This window comes from Stegostoma tigrinum, chromosome 22 (assembly GCF_030684315.1).
Source record: "Stegostoma tigrinum isolate sSteTig4 chromosome 22, sSteTig4.hap1, whole genome shotgun sequence".
Taxonomy (NCBI): domain Eukaryota; kingdom Metazoa; phylum Chordata; class Chondrichthyes; order Orectolobiformes; family Stegostomatidae; genus Stegostoma; species Stegostoma tigrinum.
In genome coordinates, this window is record NC_081375.1 from 53,621,717 (window position 1) to 53,640,589 (window position 18,873).

Sequence of the window (18,873 nt, forward strand, 5' to 3'; positions counted from 1 at the left end):
CTGTCTGCAAATCGTTCTCCTAAACAGGACGAGAAACAGTTTGCCTACCATCTTCTGATCACTTGAAAATGGCCATCCAGACACAATAAGACCGTCACCCCTCAACACAGAATGACTCAATATCAGAAGTGAAGTTTGTGACCTGTAGTTGCTACAACAAACCTGTTTCTGAAAAGGCTATAGGGACTTATGCAAATAGTTGCTTAAAAGCCATTTCTGGATTTAGTTTTCAATGTTACAGACATAAGTAATCAATAAAGATTCTGCACATGTCTCTCCTTCCCTCAAGTAGAGGTTCCTGGGAACCTGATAAAGATTTCAAATACCAATATCTCTGACTACCTTGTAAACCTCAAAAGGCTGAACTATGGCACACTTTCCAAAGACTCTCATCAATCTTTGTTTGAATGTGAACTGAAAATCTAAGTGTGCCAGCAGTTCAACTTTGCCTGGGTGGGCTGTGAGAAGTCATCACATACTATCTTTGCTTTTCAGATCCTCAGCCAAAAGGGGAGTTTTTCATCCCTTTCACCTTATTTAATAAAACACCAGCTCTGCAGAGACTGCTGTCTATATACGTTGAGAGAATGTTCCTAATGAGCTAACGCTCTACTTCCAGATTATAGCTTAAATGATAACCATTGTTTGCCACTTGTTTAAAGGATAAGCTTTGTTTATAAATAAACTATTTTAAGTCGATTAAAGAAGATTGGCAAAAATCTCTTTCATTCTGATAGTAGCACAAAAGGGTATCAGTCAGACAATTCAGTGATGAAAGTTACATTCAGAGTTCTGAAGAAGGGTGACTGAATCTGAAACATTATCTCCGCTTTCTGCCTGACCTGTTGAGTTTTCCCAGCAATTTCTGTTCTGGCTTCTGACTTCCAGCATCAGCAGTTCTTTAATTTCTTTATGTTTAGAATTACATTCAGGGTGAGACTGATGGGGTACTAGGGCTTGATTACCAGCCCATTCCTCTCATCATAGCTATAACACAGGTTTATCTGCAACTTACTGTATAAGACAGAAAGCAGAACCTTTATAATCACTGGGAGCCAGCTCAACACGACACCTTATCTGAGGTTTTGAGTTCCATGTCTCCACACTCTTCAAACACAGCTTGAACCATTGCTGACACCTAATAAAGAAAACCTTTGAAAGTACAGAAATTCCGAGTGAATCTTTGGAGAAGTATCTTAGAGCCCTAAACTGAAATTATGTGAGAGAAAACATTTGGATTTATTCTTGGTATGAATTGCAGGCCAGGACAATGGCAGTGTAAGAGTTCAGATACACCCCAGCTGTGTTTTCAAACCACACAGGATGTGCGCTTTTTGGGATTTGTATTTTACCTTGGTTAATGAATAACTTCAACTGGCTTTGTGCCCACATGCAATTAGGAGCTATAACATGGAATAGCTGTTGGGAAAATACAATGTTATTGTGACTGATATGACTTGTTATCTACAATGTTGACTTACTGGAACTCTGTCAAACAGGCAACAAGACCTTCAAGAGCTGGGTGCTCAGAATTTGTCAATGGCAGGACGTTCTCTGCTGTGCCTTTCAAATATGCAGTGCAGTTCTCATCAGTTCAAGGCAAAGTAAATCTGTGAAAATATTCTGAAGTAACTAGCAATTAAGGCCACTAAGCACAGGAGGATCTCCGACATGGAGTGTTACAATATTACTGTATTTTGCAATGAAATATGATGAATTCACCATCACACAGTGAAGGTGCTCCTAGATAGCAGCAAACATAAAATGGCTAAATTTTACGTTCAGTTTGAAGGAGTGAGGAATGGGTCCAAGAAAATATTCTAAATTTAAGTAAGGGCAATTACGAGGACATGAAAAGAGAACTGGTTGAAGTGTATTTGCAAAGGATAGATCAATAGAGATTCAGTGGCCGACATTTAGGGGATTTTTCAGAACAGATGCATTCCAATAGCTAAGAAAAATAAATCAATCTATAATCCTACCATTGATGGTTAACTAGAAAGATCAAATGAAAAGAGGAACATACAATGCTATAAAGACAGGTGGAATGTCAGAGATTGGACAGGAAGTTAAAAAAAACTGCAAGATCGATCAAAGAATGAAGAAAGAGGAGAAAAATTAGAGTAAGAGAACAAGCTAGCCATAAATATAAAAGCAGGGGGTAAGAGCTTCAATAAATATTTAAATAAAATTTAATAAAATGATCGTTGATCTGATAAGGAAAGTGAGGAAATGACACAGATGAAATTAACAGATGTTTACTTTCACCGGTCTCCACTACAGAGGATACACATAACATCTTGGCAGAAGCAACAAATCAGGAAATGGTAGGGAAGGAGAAGCTCTGAAAAATCAAAATCACCGAAGTAGCACTGAGTAAATTGTTGGAGCCATGGGCTGACAAATGCGCAGGCTCTGTTAGGGCCTGCACCTTAGGGTCTATCTAGTGATTAGTGACTATTGAGATGGTTGATACATTGGTTTTAATTTCCCAAGCCTCACCTGATTCAGGGAAGGTCCCATCAGAATGCAAATGAACAAGTGTTACTCCTTTATTCAAAAAAGGGAGAGAGATAGAAAACAGAAAACTAAGGCTAGCTTATCATCTGTCACAGGGGAAAATGTTCGAAGCTATTGTTAAAGAGGTTATAACAGGATAGGTCAAGGTAATCAGGTACAGTCGACATGGTTTTGTGAAAGACAGATCATCCTCGAGTTCTGAGGAGGTAACGTAAGTTGCGGATGAAGGGGAAGCAGTGGATCATATGTACTTGGATATCCAGAAAGCAACTGATAAATGCCACATCAAATGTTCTTGTGAAACAAAGAAAAGCTCGTGCTATAGAGGCTAGCATTATGGCATGGATAGATGAATTACAGGCTAGCAAGTAGACAGTAAGGGTAAATGGATCACTTTCAGGCTGGCAAGATAAGTGGGGTTCAGTGCTGAGACATCAACTGTTAACAATTTATATAAATGACTTGAAGAGACAGCAGCTTAGGTTGCCAAATTTGCTAACAATTCAAAGACAGATAAAGTAAGACGTGAACAGGACACAAGGATGCTGCAGAAGAGTACAGATGTATTAAATAGCTGGGCAAAGATCTGGGCATTGGGTTATAATGTGGGAAAATGAAAAATTATAAATTTTGGCAGGAAAAAATTAGAACAAGCATATTGTCTAAATGTTGAGAGATTGGACACCTCTCAGATGCAGAGGGATCTAGGCGTGCTTGTGTATGAATCACAAGGTTGGTATGCAGGCACATCTAGCAATAAGTGAAACTAATAAAACGTTATTGTTTATTACAAGGGGAATTGAAAACAAAGGTAGGGAGGTTATGCTTCACAGTGCTAATGGAACCAAATCTGGAGTAATGCACACAGTACTGGTCACTTTACTTAAGGAAGAGCGTGAATGTCCTGGAAACCATTCAGAGACGGTCCCTAGACTAACACCTGGAATGGGTGGATTATTTTACTAGCAACAATTTGACAGGCTGTGCTTGTGTATCTGGTATTTAGGAAAGTAAGAGGCAGCTTTATTGAAACATACAAGATCCTAAAAGGTCTTGACAGAGAGCACATGGAGAAAATGTTTCTCATAGGAAAATCTACAATAAGGGGAAGCTGTTTCAAAATTGAGCCTCCCCCACTTAAGGCAGAGATGAGGGCAAACCTTTTCTCACAGACAGTCATGAATCCTTACAACTCTTTCCCCCAAAAGCTGGAGGAAGAAGAGCCTTTGAAGAATTTTAAGGCAGAGGTAGAAGATCCTTGGTGAACAAAGGTGTGGAAAGGTATTGGGTGCAGATGAGGAAGTAGAATCATCAAACCAGCTATGATCTTACTGAATGGCTAAGGCAAGGCAGGCCCTGAGGGACCTACTTCTACTCCTAACAGTATGCCCATATGCTGCAAACTTAAGTGATGGCACCTAGTTGATGAAGAAACTGCCTGATGCAGCCCCGAACAACCACAGAAGGGGAACATTGCACATTCAGTTCAGTCAAATTATTTGTGAAACAAAAAAAGCACTGACATTCACTTTTAGAGGAACAGAATTCGCAAGTTAATAAAACAATGAACCACAGATGAAGATCTGAAACAAAAACAGAAGTTGCTGGTGATACTCAGCAGGTCTGGCAGCCTCTGCGGGAAGACAGCAGAGTTAACGTTTCAAATCTAGTGACTCTTCATCAGGACTGGTCATTCAGCTGGTCTCAGGGCTCAGGGATCTTGCTTCTTCCTGTAAAGAAAACCTGAACCATCCCCATCCACCATCACCCACCTCTGCCTGGCTGAGCTCATCCTCACTTTGAGCAACTTCTCCTTTAACTCCTCTCACATTCTCCTGGTCAAAGGTGTGGCCATGAGTACTTGCATGGGCCCAGTTATGCCTTTCTCTTTGTGGGGTAGATGGAGCATTCTTGTTCCAATTCTACCTGCATCCGTTCCCGCAACGGTTTCTGCAGTACCTCGATGACATCATTGGAGCTGCATCCTTCTCTCATTCTGAACTGGAAGAGTTTATCAATTAATTCCACCCTGCTCACACTCGGACTCCTCCCTTCTCCTCCTCGATATCTCAGTTTCGATTTCTGGGGATAGGCTGGCCATCTGTATCCACCACAAACCCACTGACTCTCACAGTTACCCTGACTTTCCATCCTCCTGCAAGGATTCCATTCCATTCTCCCAGTTTCTGTGTCTCTGTTGCATCTGTTCTGACAATGTCACCTTCCACAGGGAGGCCTCAGTAACATCTACTGTTGCCCTCCAATTTGGATTGCCCATTACCGTGGTTGACAGGTCTCTCAGCCAGGTCTGACCTATTTCCTGCACTTCTGCCCTCATCCATTCCCTTTCCTCCCCTCCCAAACAATGATAGGGTTTCCCTGGTCCTCATTTCTAATCCACTGGCCTCTGTATCCAAAGGGTTGTAGGCCACCATTTCCATCACCTCCAATGGGATGCTGTGACCAGACACATATTCCCTTCCTCTCCTCTGTCAACATTCCCTCTGGAACACCCTGGTCCAATCCTTCCCCACTCCCAACACCTCCCCACATCCTCACAGCACCTTTTCCTACAATCACAGAAGGTGTTAACACCCACCCATTCACCTCTTCCCTCCTCCCTCATTACCCAAGGCTGCACGCACACTTTCCAGGTGAAGCAGAGGTTTACCTGTACTTCTTTCCATTTAGTCTACCATATTTGCTGCTCAAAGTATGGTCTCCTCTACAGTGGGGAAGACAAAATGCAGACTGGGTCACCTTTTTGCAGAACACCTATGCTCTGTCCATTATAAAAAAAAATCTGAGCTTCCAGGTGCAGCCACTGCAAGACACAACTGTGCCCCCACGCCAACATTTCTGTCACAGTCCTGCTGCAGCAAGCCACAGCGTAAGCTCAAACAACACTTCATTTTCCGCAGCCTCTTTTCAAGATGTGGATCAATAATTTTACAGTCTGATTACATTCGCCCATGTTTTTCTTTAACAACCACACTTACAGTTCTGTTATGACATTGGTTGCTTTTAGCACAGCCAACCCATTCTCACCCACTAAGGCCAATTATCACACCGCATGGTTTGCTTTCAGCACAGGCTACCCATTCTCTAATACCCTCAGCCCTCATTAAAACTCACACCAGTTCTGATGAGGAGTCAACGGATGCAAAATGTTAACTCTACTTTCTTCCCAGATGCTGCCAGACATGCTTGAAATGCACCAGCAATTGCTAGTTTTGTTCCAAAGCAAATAAATCAAGTTAAACTCATCTTGAAGCTTGGTTAAATTACACTTTGGAGTACGGAGGCCAGTTCTGATCACTATACGATGTAAACAATATGGGGAAGGTATAAGAAAATTCAGTCTGTACCTATCAGGAAAGATTGAGCAGGCTGGGGCTCATTTCTCGAGAGTGGAAATTGACCTAACAGAGGTCTTCAAAATTATGGAAGTATTTCATCAGATAAATAAGACTTTTCCATTTGCTATGGAATTCAAAATAGGCCCTAATAAATCCAACAGGAAATTCAGGAAAAACTTCTTTACTCAGACAGTAGTGAGAATTTGGAACTTTCTACCACGTAGAACATAGAAGATAGAACATAACAGCACAGTACAGGCCCTTCGGCCCTCGAAGTTGTGCCGACCTGTCATACCGATCTGAAGCCCATCTAACCTACACTATTCCATGCACGTCCATATGCTTGTCCAATGACGACTTAAATGTACCTAAAGTTGGCGAATCTACTACAGTTGCAGGCAAAGCGTTCCATTCCCTTACTACTCTCCAAGTAAAGAAACTACCTCTGACATCTGTCCTATATCTTTCACCACTCAATTTAAAGCTATGCCCCCTCGTGCTCACCGTCACCATCCTAGGAAAAAGGCTCTCCCTATCCACCCTGTCTAACCCTCTGATTATTTTATATGTTTCAATTAAGTCACCTCTCAACCTTCTTCTCTCTAATGAAAACAGCCTCAAGTCCTTCAGCTTTTCCTTGTAAGATCTTCCCTCCATACCAGGCAACATCCTAGTAAATCTCCTCTGCACCCTTTCCAAAGCTTCCACATCCTTCTTATAATGCGGTGACCAGAACTGTACGCAATACTCCAAGTGCAGCCGCACCAGAGTTTTGTACAGCTTCACCATAACCTCTTGGCTCCAGAACTCAATCCCTCTATTAATAAAAGCTAAAACATGCTTATGCCTTCTTAACAGCCCTGTCAACCTGGGTGGCAACTTTCAAGGATCTGTGTACATGGACACCGAGATCTCTCTGCTCATCTACACTACTAAGAATCTTACCATTAGCCCTGTACTTTGCCTTATGGTTACTCCTACCAAAGTGCATCACCTCACACTTGGCCGCATTAAACTCCATTTGCCACCTCTCAGCCCAGCTCTGCAGCTTATCTATGTCTCTCTGCAACCTACAGCATCCTTCGTCACTATCCACAACTCCACCGACCTTAGTGTCGTCTGCAAATTTACTAACCCATCCCTCTATGCCCTCATCCAGGTCATTTATAAAAATGACAAACAGCAGTGGACCCAACACCGACCCTTGTGGTACACCACTAGTAACTGGTCTCCAGGATGAACATTTCCCATCAACTACCACCCTCTGTCTTCTTTCAGCAAGCCAATTTCCGATCCAAACTGCTATATCTCCCACAATTCCATTTCTCCGCATTTTGTACAATAGCCTATTGTGGGGAACCTTATCGAACGCCTTGCTGAAATCCATATACACCACATCAACCGGTTTACTCTCATCTACCTGTTTGGTCACCTTCTCAAAGAACTCAATAAGGTTTGTGAGGCACGACCTTCCCTTCACAAAACCGTGCTGACTATCCCTAATCAATTTATTCTTTTCTAGATGATTATAAATCCTATCTCTTACAACCTTTTCCAACACTTTACCAACAACTGAAGTAAGGCTCACTGGTCTATTTTGGAACACTCGGGGAAGTGCCTTTTCTGAGTCTTTACATCGCTCGTCAATGTTTGTGTACTCTCTAGCATCACCACAGACCAAGGACCAAGTGATACTGGCATTATATGAGGCTGGTTGTTATCGTCATTATCAGCGGGGGCCTACTGATGTTGATGTTGTAGGATTTTGTGGACGGGCTCCCCCCCTTTTTTTTTAATTTTTATATATATTTTTGGTGGGGTTTGTCCGGTCCTTGTCTCGGTGGAGGATCTTATCTCACCGTTTACGGTTTTTGCTCACTTGTCACTGAAGAGTTGTAAGAGTTCAAGTGTCATTGACAGAGTGAGTCTTGATGTCTTTTGGGTGAACGTATCATATCTCTCGATGCCAAGGAATTTCATGAGGCAGTTATTCATATCCAGCCATTTGCCTCGTGCACCCATCACGAAGCCAAAGTATTTGGGGTCCACGCCTCCCGTCAATTCCGTGACCTCCGCATTCTGGTGTTTATATTTCTCTTGTTTCTCTCGCCATGCTGTTTCCAGTGCTTTACTGTCTTTCTTGTACCGCACTGTGACATCTACAACCGCGATCTTCTGGTCTTTTCCAAATACGAGATCGGGTTTCCATAGGGAGCCGTCTTTAGCAAACAGCCTGGGCCCCACGTACGATGTCCAGCCGTACTTACTGACATGTTTCTGCAACTGGTCAGCGATCTTGTTATGGCGTTTTATTCGAGCATTTTTCACACATGGGCAGCATCCTGAGATTTGTGATATGGTCTCGTTTGCCGTCTCACACCTTCGGCATAATTTGTTTCGGTTTGGCCTTCCTCTAGATAATGTGGTTCTTGTTGGGTATAGATTACACCGCAAGAGCACGCTGTTGATAAATCTAGAGGACTTTTACTGTACTCCGGCTTTTGTCCAAGAATTAGAGATCTTGTCATCTCTAAAGTACCGGATGCCTGCCCTTGACATTCCAGCTTTTGCCATTTTTCGAATTCCCACTCTCTCCAGCCAGCATACCTATTGGGTGGCTTTGGTCGCCCCGCGTTTGCCTCCTGGAGTGCAGACATGATGTCTTGGATGGCGGTCATCAGGTCGATATCCACTTGGCCGCTGCTGTGGCTACTGGGTTGGAAATTTTCAATTTCCTTGAGGACCTTGAGCTCGCGCAGTCCCGCAACGGTCTCTGTGTTGCTCTCTCCTTTATATTGAAAGGAGGCCTGAATGACCACATCACTGGACATGTCTAGTGCCTCGCGTTTGCGAACAATCGCGGATGGGATTTGCACTTCCAGTTTTGGGACGCCTCGACCGCCGTTCTTGTTGCTAGCGTACAGCACTCCGTCTGCAGTATGAGGTGGTAGGTGTAGGAATTCTTTGGTGGCATTGCGGATTATTTGGTCCAGCTTTATGAGAGAGTAGCCTGTGATGCTTCTGTCAGGATCAGATGGAAGTACAATCGGGGGATGACATGTATCTTTAGGATCTCCAGCCATTGTCTTGGTCGGAGAGGTGCTGCCTGTATTCCTTTAATCCAGGACTTAAGTTTCTCCTCCCACTCCCCTTCTGCCACACCTGCCCATGGATCGATGTGGGCACCCAGGTATTTCTCTGTGTCGCCTGGGGGTATGTAGGCTATGGATTCATCCCGCAGCTTCCAGTTTGCGAAGTGATTGTACAAGAAGGTTTTCCTTTTAAAAGTGAAGTGGAATCCCTTCGTCTTCGCTGTGTTAATACTGAGGCCTGTATGGTCACAGTATGCCTGGAGCAGCTTCAGATTCCTAGCCATACCAGTGTGTGAGTCGCTTAGAAGGGCAATGTCATCCGCAAAGGCCAAAGTCGAGCAATTGACTCTTCTGCCGCCCAGGGGCACGGAGACCCCTGAGTTGGCCCTCTCCAGAGAGCACACCAACGGATCCAATGCGATGTTAAATAATATTGGTGAGAGTGGGTCGCCCTGCTTTACGCCCCTCTCAATGGTTATTGGGGTGGTTAAGTTTCCGTTCCCTTCCACCACTGTTGTGTTGCCAGTGTATAGGTCTTCAATGAGACTTACAAAAGCTTTGGGTAGTTTCACTCTTTGCAAAGATTTGATCAATAGCTTATGCCAAACCGAGTCGAACGCTTTCGCTCGATCGACAAAGACAACTGCGAGGTCCTTATGATTGTATTTTGCTCCCTTGATGATGTTTGCGGACAACAATGTTTTCATTGCATCCGGGAGTGGCTGCTAGAAACTCCTTTGCCTGGGGTTTATTTTGACTGTTTCACTCAGGCGTTTTGCCATTATTTTCATGAACAGCCGGAGCAGCATTGGACCGATGGTTATTGGTCGCCAGTTATCAATGCTTTTCAAGCATTCCTTATCCTCGCACTTAGGAATCAGGACCGTTCAACTCTTTTTTAGTGAATCGGGGATCGTGCTTGACTTTAGCCATAAGGAGAAGAGGCGGGGTAGACGAGTTTCCTCCTGCTCATGGAGTGTTCTTATGTCCTGCAGTTTCAGGCCGTCTCGTCCAGCGACACTGTTCTCGTCTATCCCCTCGATGGCTGCTTCAACCTCCTCTACCTCTATGGGTTTCATCAAGGACCCGTCATCAACTTTGCCAGTGTATGGGGCACACTTATTTATGTTTGATTTCTTATTTGGTGCTGACAGTTTCTCATTGAAACATGTCTCCAATTCCTCTTTTGAGAGAGGACAAGCGGATGAGGTCGGCGCCCCCATGATCTCGCGAGCTAGTTGACGCCGGTTGGATTTGTAAAGCTGCTGTGTTGCTCTAAACAGCGCTTTACGTGCTGCCCACCGTTTTTTGGCTCCGGTATTGCTACCGGGCCTTTTGTCTTTCTTGGCTCGATCTTTTTGAGACCTCTTGTGTTTGTCCTGTCTTTTCCTACTATTCATTAGTAGGTCGGCAATACTTTCCACTAGTCCGATTCCGAGGGCAAGCGTGTCTGGGTCATTCCTCGCGCTCAAGAGCTCCTCAGCTTGTGTAGGCTGGTCATCTACAGCCCGATGTTTAGGGATCGAAGCCGGTGTTTTTCGGCTGGCTCTTTGGCATTGGGCTTGATCGTCGGAATTTTCCTGGATACTCTCTGCCTCAGAATCGTGCGAGTCTATACCTGTCGTTGGCTCGCTGATGGACTTGACCTCCGTTGGGGTGTTTGCCAGGAGCCTGCGCTTGTCTGAGATTTGTTTTGGTGTTTTTGGTTTTCAGGATGCTTGCGATGGATTTGTTTATAATTTTGCATCCTGCAAATCTCACCTCTAATTCCCTCAGGAGTGCCACCTCCTCCTGTGACCATACGCGGTCGCTTCTCCCAGGTTTGCTCTTGACTTTGGGTGCTGGTTTGAGGCGTTTCTCGTTTCGTAGAGCCGGGTGTCTGTGCCTCTCGTGTCGACCAAGGCCTGATTGTGTTGAAAACTGTTGATCACACGCGCTGCATGCAAAGTCCCCAGTTGGGGGTTGTTTCGTTCCTTTGCATTTTGGATAAGGGCAGGCTATTGAACGGTATTCTCCTGCCTTACCGCAGCGTGAACATTTTGTTCGGATGTTCTTTATTCTGTGCACTTTAGTCACATGGGTCTTAAACAGGCTCATCGTGGGGAAGAGGGTGTCGCAGTCCTTGCAGAACAGCCCATCGACGGGATAGTGGATGATTACCTCCGAGATAGATGTTCTGTCGCATACTGGTTCGATAACAATTCCTTCCATGAAGGCAGTTGCATCAGCTGTTTCTTCGCCAGTCTCATTTATAGTCTTTCTTTTGTCTGTGCCCTGCTTTATGTCTCGATAACTTTTGTTGAAGGTGGTTTGGGTGGTTATGCTTATCTCAACCGCAGGGTGGGTTGCCCTTACAGTGCCGCCTTCAATGTTATCTATGTCATCCGTTACAGGGTGAGCCGGCTCCCTTGGAGGGGTGACCGGTCTCAGCTCCATGTAAGGTAGGAGGTAACGTCTCAAGGTCGCTGTCTCGGTCTGGACCAAGATGGACCTTGTTGCAGGTTTTAAACATGTACAACCTAATGACTTATCACAGCTCGCGGTTGTGGATGAGGCTGCAGGGAGGTTGTTTTTCCGGGACGCTTCCCAACTGGACTGCTCCATTGAAACTGGAAGATTCATACTGGTTTTTTGAGCGCTGGTCAGTATAGACCACGGCCATCTCGTACTTTTTCTGGTTGTTTTGTCACCCAGCAGCCAGGACTGCTGGGCTTACCGGCGGGGAGGCACGACACACACTATGCGCCAAAAATACGTGAAAACATCATAGTGGGCAACTATGCCTTCTCATAAGAGAGTCATAGTTACTCCTGCCAGGGTTGTCTCTACTCCCCTTCTTGAACAGGGGAACCACATTTGCTATCCCCCAGTCATCTGGCACTATTCCTGTAGACAATGATGAGTTAAAGATCAATGCCAAAGGCTCGGCAATCTCCTCCCTGGCTTCCCAGAGGATCCAAGGATAAATCCCATCCGGCCCAGGGGACTTCTCTATCTTCACCCTCTGAAGGATTTCTAATACCTCTTCCTGGTGAGCCTCAATCCCACCTAGTCTAGTAGCCTGTATCTCAGTATTCTCCTCAACAACATTGTCATTTTCGCGAGTGAATACTGTTGAAAAATATTCATTTAGCACTTCCCCTATCTCATCTGACTCCACACACAACTTACCACTACTATCCTTGATTAGGCCTAATCTTACTTTTGTCATTCTTTTATTCCTTAAATACCTACAGAAAGCCTTAGGGTTTACCCTGATCCTATCCGCCAACAACTTCTCATGTCTCCTCCTGGCTCTTCTGAGCTCTCTCTTTAGGTCTTTCCTGGCTGCGTCATAGCCCTCAAGTGCTCTAACTGAGCCTTCACATCTCATCCTAACATAAGCCTTCTTCTTCCTCTTGACCACAGATTCCACCTCCTTCATAAACCACAACTCCCGCACTCTACAGCTTCCTCCCTGCCTGACAGGTACATATTTATCTTGGACACACAGGAGCTTTTCCTTGAATAAGCTCCACATTTCTAATATGCCCATCCCCTGCAGTTTCCTTCAGCATTCTATGCTCCCTAAGTCTTGCCTAATCTCATCGTAATTGCCTTTCCCCCAGCTATAACTCTTGCCCAGTGGTATACACCTATTCCTTTCCATCAAGTAAACATAACAGAATTGTGATCACTATCACCAAAGTGCTCACCTACTGCCAAACCTAACACCTGGCCAGGCTCATTACCCAGTACCAAATCTAATGTGGCTTTGCCCCTCGTTGGCCTATCTACATACTGTGTCAGGAAGCCCTCCTGCACACACTGGGCAAAAACTGACCCATCTATAGTACTCAATCTATAGTGTTCCCAGTCAATTTCTGGAAAGTTGAAGTCCCCCATGACAACTACCCTGTCTCTCTCACTCCTATTGAGAATCATCTTTGCTATCCACATGAATTCATTAAGACAAATAGTTGAGATGCATTTAAAGGAAAGCTAATAATCAAGAATACAGAAAGTCCTACTGAGGGCTTTGGATGAAATAAGTCGGGAGGAGGCTCTTGTCAAATGTAAAATACCAGTATACATAAAAATAGAGTTAACATTTTGGGTCCAGTGAACTCAGTTCTGAGGGACGGTCACCGAACCCAAAACATTAACTCTGATTTTTTCTTCACAGATGCTGCCAGACCTGCTGAGCTCTTCCAGCAACTTTGTTTTCTTCCTGATTTACAGCATCTGTATTCTTTTGGTTTTTACCAGTATAGATCTAATTGGACTGAATGGCCAAGGCCTGTTAAAATAAATGTACTTGTTTGGTGTATCTAATTCAAGTTGATGCTGTAGGCATAAGAGATATCATATTTCTAATTACTGTCCAGAATCTCAGTTTAATAAAGCAGCTCCTGCGCAATGTCGCTCCTTCTGAGTCACAGGTCTGTCACACATAATGGATTGATTTAAAACAGCACTGCTTAATGACATCACTTGATACGATCAGATTATGCTATAAATAGCCCACTGATGTTTTCTGATGAGACTTCCATGATGGATACACCAAGTACATCAGTTAAGGCCAATCATTAATACAGGTGATTCTGCTGTTTATTCACTAGCTTCTGGTCAGATTATGAGACACAGAGGTTGTTGAGTATTGAAAGATTGTAGATGTTTACTGGACCAAGAACAATATGGGCATTCAAGCACATTTGTCAGAGAGCTGCACATTACAATCTGAAAGGTGGTTGGCAATGCCCCTTGTTTATGGCTCATTTACAAGACATTAGAAAGGCTTGCATTTATGCAGACATTTTCATGACCTCAAAGCATTGCAAAGTGTCAGCTGAATAATGTGGGGATATTCTTGTTCTTTGCCTTCATACACAAACCCTTTCTCTATTTGTACATCAGTTCTCTTCAGGTTAGCTATAGCATGTATGCATGCTTGTATGAGTGTATAGTGCTATATATGTGCTTGTATGTCCCTGTGTGTGCGTGTGCGCGCGCATTAGGATATATATATGCCTGAGAGAGAATGTGGGGATATATACATGCTTGTATGTGTGCCAGGTTGGGGGTTATACATGCACTTGTGCACATGTGGGTGATACATACATGCCTGCATATGTATGTGGGGATATATGTATGTATAATATATGTTTATGTGTCTGTGTGTAGGGGGATATACAGATGCTTATATGTATATATATGTGGGTATATATAATGCTTGAATGTATGAATATGGGTATATGCATACTATATTTGTGATGATATATGCTGGCGTGTGTACACGCATGTACAGGTATATGCATGCCTGTTTGCAGGTATGCATGCGCTGGTCAGTGGGTGGCAATATAACCTACCTGTGCGCACGCATGCACACAGCTATACACATGCTTGCGTACGTGTTTATCTGTATGCTTGTACGTGCAAATGCATACACATGCTTGTATAGATGTGTGTGCACACATGTACATGCAGTGGAGGATTTATAGATCTTTGTAAGAATGCAAGTCCTGCTGTATTGAAACCCTGCAATGCTGACTGGATCTTATAAGGGTCGATCTGTTGCACTGCAGAGGTTGCTTCAAGCATTGCAACCTAACCAAGCTCCTGAAAGGTTATCTCAAGATTCTTGGAGGCTACAAGACCAACTGGGAATTGGCAAATAAAGTTTTGAACAGTAAAAACCTGGAGTAAAAGCTAGCCTAAAAACGGAAGGTTTCTTTTCAGTGAGTTCAGTGGTGAGGCCCCAGCTGCCTGTTTGCATCTGTCTGTGTAACTGATTTGGGGGTGAGACCAATTCCTTCAGGGTGTGTCTCACTAACACTAAGCCAATGCAGCAGCTGAATTAGGTACAGAATTATAGCTGATGCATTTCACAAGCAAGGAATGAAATTGAGCAAGTAAGACACACATGTAACCAATCTGAAATTAAACACTGCAATCATCTATCCAAACCTCTCCTCCACTCACATCTTGTTGACTCTACTTCCGACAAAGCAATTTGCCTAAATATCAGAATAGAATCATAGACTCAGATGGCACGAGAGAAGGTAATTCAGCTCACTGAAACCGTTGGCTCTTGCAAAAAGCAATTAAGTTAATCCCACTCCCTTGGCCTTCTCCCAAAGCCTGCTGTTATCTTCTCGATCAGGTATTTATCCAATTCCCTTCTGAACTCCACTTTTGAATCTGTTTCCATTTTCCCATCAGGTATACATTTCAGAATAATATGCAATAAAAAAAGTTTCTCCTCACATTGCTTCCGGCTCTTTTTCAGTCTGCGCCCCCTAGTTTTCAACACTTTCAATTTGATCCTGCTCACTGTGCAGGGTTCACCTGCTCACCAAAATCATGGGGTAACTGATTCCAAATCAATAATGACTGGGCTGGATGATCAATGTTGGTCATTAGGGACTGGAGAGAAATCGATGTGCGTCATAGTAGGCTGTGGGTTATCCAATCGTGGTCACTGTGGTGAGGGAGGCTGGACCTCACTCACTGCAGACTCGGGATTAAATTAATCCTCAGCATTATAGACAGGGGTAGGGGTAAGAAGAATCAATTGGCCATTGATGATTAACAAGCTGCTGCTGGACTCTGACTCAGAGTGGATGCAGTCTTTTGTCACATTTTCCAGACCCTTCACCATCGTTACCCAGAGAAGCATGTCAATAACAAACTCAGAGACACTAAGAACTGCCAATGTTGCAGTCATAGATAACACAGTGTGGCGCTGGACAAACACAGCAGGCCAGGTAGCATCAGAGGAGCAGGAAAGCTGACGTTTCGGGTCATTTATGAAGAAGGGTGCCGACCCGAAACGTCAGCTTTCCTGCTCCTCTGATGCTGCCTGGCCTGCTGTGTTCCTCCAGCTTCACACTGTGTTATCCATGTCAATAACAAACACTTTTTCAATCACCTCTCCCTCCATGCTTTAATATTATTTGTTCACACTCCGTGAAGTTTCTTGGTGTACTTATTGTACATGTATACTGAATGTTCTTGGTCATAAAAACACAGCAAAGGCACTGACAGAGGCTGTTTTTACAAAACAGGCTCAGATACTACAACAGCGTAAGAAAAGCACCTGATATAGACCTACCCCAGCACGGCCTGCTCCTGGAACTGTTGACCAAAAGAAGCCTCTCCAGTCTGGGTCCTCAAAGATGTAAGGCAGGATGCGGGTCAGGAGCTGAGTGCAGTTAATAATAATCTGCTTCTCCTTGTCACTCGCACAGCCCGACTCAGCACCTTGGACTAACTTCTCAACTGCCTGGATGGACCAGAAAAAAATACATTATTTAGATAACTATTTATACAACACATTGTATGGTTGGACACGGGTCTGTCCCTGTATGTCACTGGGGGCACAGTACCGGCCGGGCACGGGTCTGTCCCTGTATGCCACTGGGGGCACAGTACCGGCCGGGCACGGGTCTGTCCCTGTAGGCCACTGGGGGTACAGTACCGGCCGGGCACGGGTCTGTCCCTGTAGGCCACTGGGGGTACAGTACCGGCCGGGCACGGGTCTGTCCCTGTAGGCCACTGGGGGTACAGTACCGGCCGGGCACGGGTCTGTCCCTGTAGGCCACTGGGGGTACAGTACCGGCCGGGCACGGGTCTGTCCCTGTAGGCCACTGGGGGTACAGTACCGGCCGGGCACGGGTCTGTCCCTGTAGGCCACTGGGGGTACAGTACCGGCCGGGCACGGGTCTGTCCCTGTGTGCCACTGGGGGTACAGTACCGGCCGGGCACGGGTCTGTCCCTGTGTGCCACTGGGGGTACAGTACCGGCCGGGCACGGGTCTGTCCCTGTGTGCCACTGGGGGTACAGTACCGGCCGGGCACGGGTCTGTCCCTGTGTGCCACTGGGGGTACAGTACCGGCCGGGCACGGGTCTGTCCCTGTATGCCACTGGGGGTACAGTACCGGCCGGGCACGGGTCTGTCCCTGTATGCCACTGGGGGTACAGTACCGGCCGGGCACGGGTCTGTCCCTGTGGGCCACTGGGGGTACAGTACCGGCCGGGCACGGGTCTGTCCCTGTGTGCCACTGGGGGTACAGTACCGGCCGGGCACGGGTCTGTCCCTGTGTGCCACTGGGGGTACAGTACCGGCCGGGCACGGGTCTGTCCCTGTGTGCCACTGGGGGTACAGTACCGGCCGGGCACGGGTCTGTCCCTGTGTGCCACTGGGGGTACAGTACCGGCCGGGCACGGGTCTGTCCGTGTGCCACTGGGGGTACAGTACCGGCCGGGCACGGGTCTGTCCCTGTATGCCACTGGGGGTACAGTACCGGCCGGGCACGGGTCTGTCCCTGTATGCCACTGGGGGTACAGTACCGGCCGGGCACGGGTCTGTCACTGTATACCACTGGGGGTACAGTACCAGTGGGCACAGGTCTGTCACTGTATAACACTGGGGTACAGTACCAGTGGGCACGGGTCTATCACTGAATAACACTGGGGTACAGTACCGGTGGGCACAGGTCTGTCAATGTCTAACACTGGGGTAGAGTAATGGCCGGCACAGGTCTGTCCCTGTATACCACTGGGGCATAGTACCGGTGGGCACGGGTCTGTCACATTACACTGGGGTACAGTAATGGCGGGCACAGGTCTGTCACTGCATAACACTGGGGTACAGTACCGGTGGGCACAGGTCTGTCACTACATTACACTGGGGTAGAGTACCAGCGGGCACAGGTCTGTCACTGTATAACACTGGGGTACAGTACTGGTGTGGACGGGTCTGTCACTGTATACCACTGGGGTACAGTACCGGTGGGCACAGGTCTGTCACTACATTACACTGGGGTAGAGTACCAGCGGGCACAGGTCTGTCACTGTATAACACTGGGGTACAGTACTGGTGTGGACGGGTCTGTCACTGTATAACACTGGGGTACAGTACTGGTGGGCACAGGTCTGTCACTGCATAACACTGGGATACAGTACTGGGGGGGGACAGGTCTGTCACTGCATAACACTGGGGTACAGTAATGGCGGGCACAGGTCTGTCACTGCATAACACTGGGGTACAGTAATGGTGGGCACAGGTCTGTCACTGCATAACACTGGGGTACAGTACTGGTGGGCACAGGTCAGTCACTGTATACCACTGGGGCACAGTGCCGTTGGGAACAGGTTTGCCTCTGTATAACACAGATATACTCTTGGCACGTCTGTTGCTGACAAAGCCAGCAGAAGCCGGTAGTGCTGAATTTTCTCCTTGAAGTGTTGGTCTTGATTTGACACACAGTTGTTTATCAATCTACTCATCGATCTACATTGCTATGTGGCAGGAGTCGCATATAAACCAAACTGGGCTAGTACATTAGGCTTCCTTCTCCAACGGAAATTCCAAGAATAATTGGGTTTTTACAACAAATGTACAGCTTTACAATCACTTTTACAGAGAAGAACTTTATTTTTCCTGATTTTCTTTTGAACCAAACACAAACTGAAATGGTCAGAGTTGATCACTGTGGGTAACAAGCGCAAACCTCTGGATTACTCACTGGTAAAATAATTGGTATTTGGTCAGTACTGGTTTAAAGGGAAACTGGACAAAATTATTTATCCTGAGTAGTTTCTGAGAACCGCAACATACTGTATCTGCAGTAAGTTGGGCCTGCGATTAGACTGAGGAAGGAAACACTCCACAGAAAAATTTCCATTTTCTAAAAGGCTGCAGTTTCTTCAAATTACATACTGGTTACCATGGAGACAGGCAGCCACAAAGACAGCAAATCACATGATCAACAAAGAACTAAGAGCACAGAACAGCAAGAGTGTGCAGAGAAGAATTTCCGGATACCACCAGAGATAAGGCCATGAGACAGTGCAGAAATTGGGATTGATCTCCTTAAAAGCAGACAAAGCTAAGGGAAGAACAAATTGAGGGGTAAAAA

At 45.7% G+C, this 18,873-nt stretch overlaps 1 protein-coding gene across 1 annotated transcript in view; it reads right to left on the reverse strand.

Annotated features, from left to right (window-relative positions):
* LOC125463600 (protein HID1) overlaps positions 1-18,873 on the reverse strand; it is a 113,900-nt gene that overhangs the window by 79,189 nt on the left and 15,838 nt on the right. Inside the window, exon 7 of the mRNA XM_059653560.1 lies at positions 16,065-16,235. Coding sequence (XP_059509543.1) covers positions 16,065-16,235 — 171 coding nt within the window. The remainder of the gene's footprint in view (positions 1-16,064; positions 16,236-18,873) is intronic.